General features: G+C 55.7%; 1 protein-coding gene and 1 long non-coding RNA gene across 10 annotated transcripts; one reads left to right on the top strand and one right to left on the bottom strand.

The window, feature by feature from the left end:
- Window positions 1–1,353: 1,353 nt before the first annotated feature.
- Window positions 1,354–7,484, top strand: GLYCTK (glycerate kinase). Of its 9 annotated transcripts, none has more exons than XM_013049747.2 (7): window positions 1,354–1,472; window positions 2,084–2,305; window positions 4,405–4,461; window positions 4,598–4,820; window positions 5,051–5,163; window positions 5,796–5,971; window positions 6,257–7,484. In XM_013049747.2, the coding sequence occupies exons 1-7, from the start codon at window positions 1,373–1,375 to the stop codon at window positions 7,121–7,123; spliced, it is 1,758 nt and encodes a 585-aa protein (XP_012905201.1). In that variant the 5' UTR covers window positions 1,354–1,372; the 3' UTR covers window positions 7,124–7,484. The 9 variants fall into 9 exon arrangements, with proteins under 9 accessions (XP_012905201.1, XP_012905200.1, XP_044935186.1 ...); XM_013049746.2 differs by having other exon boundaries at window positions 5,051–5,202; XM_045079251.1 differs by lacking the exon at window positions 2,084–2,305 and having other exon boundaries at window positions 1,373–1,472; window positions 5,051–5,202.
- Window positions 1,374–2,335, bottom strand: LOC123391777. Its single transcript, XR_006606515.1, has 2 exons — window positions 2,277–2,335; window positions 1,374–1,460 (listed from the first exon to the last, which is right to left on the bottom strand). It is a non-coding gene; the product is annotated as an uncharacterized LOC123391777 (long non-coding RNA).
- Window positions 7,485–8,306: the final 822 nt, after the last annotated feature.

Below are 8,306 nucleotides of genomic sequence, written 5' to 3'. Positions count from 1 at the left end.
AAAAAAGGTAGACATATTCATACCTACTCTCAAGGTATGTGTATGCAGTCTCATGAGCCTAATTGTTTTCTTAGACTTAAATCCCACTGCTTCATGAAGGCTTCTACTTCTACTCACCACCGTCTCTTTTCCTTTTGTGAGATTCTTTCCACTTTGGGTCTGTACCACTTTGCAGCCGAGTACTTCACTATTCTCTAGTTAATTCATTAAAAATAGAAGGAAATAAAGTGGGGGGACAAAAGAAAAAAAAAAAAAGGCAATCCCAGCTATAGGACCCTGCCTGGTCCTATGCAAGGCAGTAGAGATGCAAATATGAATTAGACCAAGTCATCACCTTCTAAGACCTCACAGTACAGTGGGCATCTAAACCTGATGTTAAATATATCTTGTGAGTAGCTATGGGATGGGATGGGGGATTTCAAAAATGGGTATAATCCTGCTTACACTCCCAAGAGAATAGCAATGGCACAGTAAGTGGTGTCTGTTCATCCATCTCTGGTAGTAAATAATGAAAGAGGTCCCCAAATACACATTCCTTCCAGCAGTGTGGGACTATCATTACAAAAGCAAAGTAAAATTCCCAACAGAAAAGTACCACTTCTTACTCATCCCAGTAGCTATAGCATTTGACCCACATAGGCCAGGAAATGTCTGTTGAATGGTGGAGGAATGAATAAATTCAAAATGGATAAAGACTTCTTACCGAAAGCAAGGAAAAACTGAACATTCAAGTATTTATCATCTCCCTACATCTAAAGAGGGCAGATCCTCCTGAAGGTGCCTTCATTTTAAGGATGGAGTGGGGAAGTTTGGGAGAGAATGATAGGGAATAAAAGGTCCTCTATTATAAATGGAAAGAAAAATCCAGACAAAGTTAGGAAGGAGGTAGGAGTTCCTGAGAGCAGAACATGATATAGAGAGATGTGGCAACTGCAAAAGGGAAGGTGGGGGGACACCTGGATGGCTCAGTGGGTTGAGCCTCTGCTTACGGCTCAGGTCATGATCTCGGGGTCCTGGGATCCAGTCCCGCATTGGGCTCTTTGCTCGGCGTGGAGCCTGCTTCCTCCTCTCTCTCTCTCTCTCTCTGCTTGCCTCTGCCTACTTGTGATCTCAGTCTGTCAAATAAATAAATAAAATCTTTAAAAAAAAAAAGGGAAGGGGGGCATATGTTTAAGATTTTTTGGAAAGTCTACTGTGTGATTTGTGATGTAACTCCCTTCCCTCCTCCCCAAGAAAACAACAGTTTTAAAAATGCACTCTTTTGTGTCTTCAGAGTCTGGTCCGCACTTGTCTTTCGAATGTGGGAAGGCATCAAGTCGGGCTTGTTGTGCCCAAGTTTCGAGTCCGAGAGACCACCAAGGAGCCAACACCGATGCAAACACATGAGGGTCTTTATTCGGATTCGAGTCCTGGCTCACGACTGTCACCAGCACAGCGGCACAGGAGCGAGAGCCCCAGACCTGCCAAGCAAGGTGTTTTTATGTGTGGTTACCGGAGGCTTGGGGGGTGGGGGGAAGTGGGGAAATTTCAGATTTCCCTGCAGCAAGCTGATTAGCTGTTGCAGGGGTGTTTGCAGGGTGGGGTATAGCGGTTTTTCCTGTAACTAAAATAGGGTAGAGTTCAGTCCCTGGTCACAGCTGAGATGGATGCCGAAGCTAAGAGGGCTGTACTTGTGCTAATGTTAAACTTGAGGTGGGATGGCTTTAATTTTCTCGGCCTCCGCAGGGCTCAAGGGTGCACACAGGCTGGCCAAGGGTCATTCGTTGTTTATACAGAGCTCGTGTGTTCAAGGATCACGGGACTGAACTTTCCAAGTCCGAGCTGTTACTAGGTTGGTCAAGAGGGAAAGGGCCAAACACAAAATTGTTGGGGGATTATAGTGGTGGGGAAGAGCCAGGGTGATTTAATCTGGCTCCAGAAGGGGTGGATTGTGGGGAAACAGTAATTCTCAGCTCGTTTGCTCAGTCCTGTGCCAGGCACCTAACAGGAGCAAGGAATGTGTGCTAACGGATGGGCTCCTAAGAGATAAAGCAGCGGACGGTTAAGGCAATCGATAAGTCAGGGATTGTTGCCCCCACTGCAGAGACGAAGGCAATGAAGCCAAAAGGGTATTCCATCCAAGCCTGCCAGAGGTCAGGGCGGAGCCAAACCCCGAGCCGCGACTCCTTTTACCCACCGCACCGCGTCCGGCTCCCGCCTGCACCCCAACCCCGCCCCTCCCACCACACTTCCGGCTTCCGCTCCGCCCACCCGGGAGTACTTCCGGCCCTCGGTACCGGAAACTGCGGCCGGGAGCCGTGGAGCGGTAAGTCCACGGCGCGAAGGCCCACGGAAGCAGCCCATGGGCCGGGCGGTGGCGGGTCCAGGTGGCGGCGGGCACTTCTTTCTCCGGTCACCACCGGACATTCACGCGGCAGCCACTTCCCTCGCAAAGACCTGAGACTGACGCTACTTCCGGGGGCACGTGCGGCTGGAGAAGGCCGGAAGTGGCTCCAGCTTACTTGGTGGCGGGGCGGAGTCAAGGAGGGGCTTCGCGGGGTTTCCGAGCTTGTTGCCGAGCTTGGTGCCGGAGTGCTTGAGAGTTCGTTTGGGAGGCTGTCCTGGCTGGAGAATGGCTGGTTAGCAGCTCTGAAATTTGAATTTCAGATAAGCAACCAGTAATTATTTAGTGTAGGCATGTCTCAAATATTGTGTGGAACATACTGACATTCTTAAAAATTTCTCTTTTATTTGAAGCTCAAATTTAACTGGACGTCTTGTATTTTAACCCTTGAAGACCCTCCCTTCTCACCCCCCATCCTCTCGTGGGCCCTGGTAGACCGTGGCCAGGCTGGGGTCCTCTAGGCTTGTGTCCATCTGGGAAACAGGTACAAAGTTCACCCAGGCTGTCAAGTTGTTGCTAGAGTCTAAGCCGCTTTTGGTTCCTAGCCCAATGGGCCAGTCCCAGGGGCTTCCTGGCAAAAGCTGAGCCCATTTTCTGAGTCCCCAAGCCAGCGTCCTCTGTGTTCCCTTTCAGGGCTGGAGTCAGGCAGCATTGGTCTTACGGGAAAGGTGAGAACCATGCTGGCGAGATGGATGAGGGCTACAGGTTGTTAGGTTTTTTTGAGTGTGGGATAAAGTGTCTTGAGTTCAGGCTTTCTGTATTAACCTGGCAGCTTCAGAGAGGCCAAGGATGTCAAGGGGGAAGCATTGGTCTTTGATCCCACCTCTCATTTTGCACACGAGGCCCAATGAAGAAAGGAGCCGTCACTGTGGTGGAGCTGGAGCCTGATTTCCAGCCTCCTTCCCCTGCTGTCCGCGCTTGCTGCTGCAGTCAGCCAGTAGCGTTTATGGTGGGCATTATTAAAGTAGATGCCTTTTTTAGAGATGATCTGTTTGGGGCTTCATTGTCCCTGAACTCCTTTACAACTTCCTGACCTTCACCCCAAGGCTTCTTTGGCCTTTACCTTGCCCAGGGGGAAAAAGACTATTTGGCCTCAGCTGTAGGAGCCTGGCCTTTCCTGCTCCAGACATTCGGCTCTCACTCCTGTGGGTGGGTGGTATGTATGACCCAAGACTTGTCTTGTTAGAATGAAATGTGTGTTCTCGGCAGGGCTGGGTCTGGCCAGCCAGGTAGGTGGAAGGGTGTTCTTTTCTGTCGTAGCTTGGGCGCCACCTCAATGTGGTGTCTAGGGACTTGTCTAAGTTTCCAGCATGAGCCAGTCTTTGCTGCCACTTCTCATTTGAACCTGAACCTTTTGCTAGACTGGCCTTGGAGTGCTAGGATTCCTCAGGCTGTGTGTCCTGAGGATGTGCTCTGAGCCTGCCTGTCAGTGTTCCTCTGAGCCTACAGCCTCCCGACACAGACCTAGCCTTCCCAGGCTCCCCAGCCCAGATCCGCAAGCCAGTGACACAGAGCATGCTGCAGGTCGTAAGGCTCAATCAGTTGGTGGGACAGCCAGCAGCCTCTTGGCAACAGAAGTGATAAAGAGGCAGGGACACTGTCCCAGAAAGCAGTGTTGCCTCTGAATGAACACTCAGAAGTACAGGGGGTGGAAAAGGGTTGGGGCAGGAGCCTGTGGATAGGAATTGCTGCCTCTGTGAATGATTAACTCTCCGGCCGGAACGTGTGGCCTAGGGGGAGGGCTCAGCTAACAGGACCTTTGGACTCAGGGCAGAGTGGCCAGAGGGCCGGAGGATAACCTGCAGAAGAGGAGGCTATGGTAGGTGGCAGGCTTGGGCTCTGAGAACTGGCATGAGATCAGGCAGTTGAGGGCCTCAGAAAGTCTTGGGCTGGCAGATGGCCCACTGCAGCAGCCCCTGTGGGGTCCAGAGGCCCCACGCCCTCAGAGAGGTGGCTGTTGTGGGGGGTGTCTGTCTCTGGTCTTGCTTCCAGCAGCCTCACTGGTGCTTTCTTTCCCCTAGGCAGCCATGGGTGCCCGGTGGTGCTGAGAGCAGTGGGGCATGGCTGTGGTCCTGCAGGTACTGCCCTGCGTGGCCCGAGCCCTCTTACGCCCGCTCCTCATGGGGAGCCCGGTGGTCCGGCTGGCCAGTGGCATGGCCCTGGCAGAGCAGGCACAGCAGCTCTTCGAGAGCACTGTGGGGGCTGTGCTTCCAGGCCCCATGCTGCAACGGGCACTGTGCTTGGATCCTAGCAGTGGGCTGCTGAAGGTGCGGGATCGGAGCTTTCAGCTGCGTCAAAACCTCTACCTGGTGGGCTTTGGCAAGGCTGTGCTGGGCATGGCAGCTGCAGCTGAGGAGCTCCTGGGCCAGCATCTCGTGCAGGGTGTGATCAGCGTGCCCAAGGGGATTCGTGCTGCCATGGAGCATGCTGGCAAGCAGTAAGAGCCCTGGGGGGGAGGCTTCTGCCCACTGTGCCCCGGGAGGGGGAGCTAGGCGCAAACCCAATGCTGGATCAGGCCTCCCTCCCTCACCAGCATCCCATTTGTTCAGGGTCTGGACTGGCTCCGGGATGGGTGTCAGTTGGTCTTCCTCACCCGTACAGCTGAGAAATCAGGTGGGAGGAAAGGAGCCCACCTCATCTCTTGCTGTCTGTTCTCTCTCTCTTCAGGGAGATGCTGCTGAAGCCACACAGCCGTGTCCAGGTATTTGAGGGTGCAGAGGACAACCTGCCAGACCGAGATGCACTTCGGGCTGCAGTGGCCATCCGGCAGCTGGCTGAAGGTCTCACAGCTGATGATCTCCTGCTTGTACTCATCTCAGGTGTGGGTGCCAGACTGGCTCAGGACAGTGTAGCGGGGGGTGGTGGTTGTTGCAAATACCAGGTCTGGGAGAGATGATTAGTCTGAGCCCCCAGGGTCCCCGAGCAAGGGAGACAGTAAGGAGCCTGGATGGCTAGCCTCTGGGTGGCCCTGGGCAGGTTATCTGGCCTCCTTGGAGCTGTGGGGTCCTCCCCTGACTGACTTTAGTGACCATCGGAGGGAATATAGGGAGCAGGTAACTCAGGGTGTCATGGGTAAATTGTCCCTGCTGTTGGCTGCCATCTATGCCAGTGTGACCTGGGGCTAGAACCCAGGTCTCTAGCTCCTATGTAATCCATCCTTGGTCTCAATGTCTCCTCTTGGTCTACTCTGTTTCAAGCGCTAAAGGAATAGTTCTTCCAGTGCCTGCTGGGACCAGGTGCCCAGGTTGTGGTGACTCTATACACGTTCTCTACATGTCCACACGGGGTCACCCTAACCCCATCTTTCCAGCAGCCCCTTCCCTAATGTGGGTACTGCTTGCCTGCTTCCTTAAGTGGAGAGGTTCCTTTGCAGTCTTATCCCCTCTGCCCAATTTCTTCACTGTCTCTGCAGGTGGGGGCTCAGCCTTGCTCCCTGCCCCTATTCCGCCTGTGACACTGGAAGAAAAGCAGACACTCACCAAGCTGCTGGCAGCCCGTGGAGCCAACATCCAGGAGCTGAATACCATCCGGAAGGCCTTGTCCCAGCTCAAGGGTGGGGGGCTGGCTCAGGCTGCCTACCCTGCCCAGGTGTGTGGGTCCCTGCTTCCCTAGGCAGCCCTGGGCTGGTAGAGCCAGACCCACGTGCCAGGGAGACAAAAACCTGGAACAGCATACAAATTGGCAGGATCCCAGTGTGGGAGTCCACAGGGCTGGCTGGGAGGGGTGCCAGAGAGGATGGGAGTGGGGTGTCCAGATGGCCACATGTTCTGCAGACCCCCAGGAGAGGGGTTAGAATACGTGGCAGCTTGTCCTCAGTGACCGTGGTGTAAGGCACCGGAGGGACTGAGCCTTGCCTCTGCGACCCTTCCCCAGGTGGTGAGCCTGATTTTGTCAGACGTGGTGGGGGACCCGGTGGAGGTGATCGCCAGCGGCCCCACCGTGGCCAGCGTCCACAGCGTGCAAGACTGCCTGCACATCCTCAATCACTACGGCCTTCGAGCTGCCCTGCCCCGTTCCGTGAAGACTGTGTTGGCTCAGTCTGACTCTGACCCTCACGGGCCGCACAGCTGTGGTCACGTGCTCAACGTGATCATTGGCTCAAATGCGCTGGCCCTGGCTGAGGCCCAGCGGCAGGCCGAGGCACTGGGGTACAGGGCCGTGGTGCTGAGCGCAGCCATACAGGGTGACGTGAAAAGTGTGGCCCGGTTCTACGGGTTGCTCACCCGAGTGGCCGGAGCCCACCTCACCCCGCCTGTGACTAGGGCCTCCGTGGAGGAGGAGGCACAACTCTGGGAGCTGGCAGCTGAGCTCCATCTCCCAGACCTGCAGCTCAAGGAGGCCCTGGAGGCCGTGGTGGAGGCCGGGGGCCCTGTCTGCCTGTTGGCTGGTGGTGAGCCCACCGTGCAGTTGCAGGGCTCAGGAAAGGGTGGCCGGAACCAGGAACTGGCTCTGCGTGTCGGAGCAGAGCTGGGACAACGGCCACTGGGGCCTCTGGAGGTGCTGTTTTTGAGTGGTGGCACCGATGGACAGGATGGGCCCACAGAGGCAGCTGGGGCCTGGGTCGTGCCTGAGCTTGCCAGCCAGGCTGCTGCTGAGGGCCTGGACGTGGCTGCCTTCCTATCCCGCAATGACTCTCATACCTTCTTCCGCTGTTTCCGAGGCGGGGCGCACCTGCTGCACACGGGGCTGACTGGGACCAATGTCATGGACGCCCACCTCCTGTTCCTGCGGCCGCGGTGATGGCATGGATCATGGTTGAGTGCAGAGGAGACCTACGGGGCAGCAACCTGTGGCAGACCAGGGTTGGTCCCCAAGGCCTAACCAGGCCTGAGGGCCCCTTCTGTCCTTGGCGGTGGCTGCTCTATTGACCCTGGGCCTCTGTTCTGTGCTCATTCCCCCAGCCAAACTGGCAGATGGGGGCCCTCTCCTCTCCCTCCTCTTGGCCAAGGCAGCAGCTAACCCTGAAGATTGGGATGAGCCCCTTGGCCTGTTGGCTATTCCTTGTCTTCTCCCCAACAGCAGGCAGCCCCTCTGCTGAGCTCTTGAGTGTTTTTTCTATGGGGTGGAGTGAGAAGGACTGCAAATAAACAGAGCCATACTATGGGTTCTCTGTGTCTTCTCCCTCAGAGCAAAGACTCCAAGCTGCCGGAAATGGGGTCAGGCTGTAGCCCCAGCACTGGGCCTCTATAGGGGTTCCCCTTCCCCCTCTCTGCAGGGCACACTCGGCACTTGTTTCCCTGAAACAGGAGCTTAGGAAGGTAGAGCTTGGCCTCTGACACCCTCATTGTAGGCCAGCAGAGACCCCTGGGAGGACAGGTCAAAGGCCTGCAGCCTGTGGGGTCTGAGAGGGACAGGTCAGCTGTCCACCTGTGACCCCTGTGGTCTCCCCTTTACAGTCTCCAGGCTGTGCTGCATACCTTGCTGGGTGTGAGCCACTAGCCACGAGGGCTGATCTCGCCTTCTGTGTTTGGACAGCCCTTAGGGACAGGCCACACTGTTGGTTGAGCTGCCCTTTGTGTGTCCAGTGGCTGTTCCGCGCCACACAGGATTTTGGACCTTGTTTCCTTGTGTCAGGCCCATTTCCTCAAGCTGAAGTCCCAGTTTCTGTAGCTGCTGCTTTGGGACACAGTGCAGTTTCTGGTGCCAGCCTTGCAGTGGGGGTCTCCAGTGCTGAGATAGTGGGTCAGAGGATGGAGGGGGTCCAGCAGCTACCTGCCCCCCTGTTACCCGTTGGCTAGGGAAGAGGTCAGTGTGGGAAGAGAGCAAGAGGAAGGCTTCCCTCGGCTAGGTAGCAGCCTCCCTGTTTCAGTCCTTGCCCTTGGGAGTGTGAGAGTTAGCGTGGGGTGTCAAGTTCCAGGCAAGAGCAGGACAGGAGGGCCGGGCCTGTGGCAGAAGTTTGAGTGTTTGTCTGCCCTGTCCTCAG

The sequence above is a fragment of the Mustela putorius genome, unplaced genomic scaffold (genome assembly GCF_011764305.1).
Source record: "Mustela putorius furo isolate JIRA1106 unplaced genomic scaffold, ASM1176430v1.1 tig00000095_pilon_pilon_pilon, whole genome shotgun sequence".
Taxonomy (NCBI): Eukaryota; Metazoa; Chordata; class Mammalia; order Carnivora; family Mustelidae; genus Mustela; species Mustela putorius.
Note: the sequence above shows the minus strand (reverse complement) of the source record. Positions and strands in the feature narration are given on the sequence as shown.

Bases quoted from the DNA above. Each gene is read 5' to 3' on its own strand.
- GLYCTK (XM_013049746.2), top strand. From the start codon at position 1,373: ATGCAAACACATGAGGGTCTTTATTCGGATTCGAGTCCTGGCTCACGA. The intron at 1,473-2,083 runs GTGTTTTTATGT...CCCCCACTGCAG, and splicing joins CCCCAGACCTGCCAAGCAAG to AGACGAAGGCAATGAAGCCA. The intron at 4,821-5,050 runs GTAAGAGCCCTG...CTCTCTCTTCAG, and splicing joins ATGGAGCATGCTGGCAAGCA to GGAGATGCTGCTGAAGCCAC.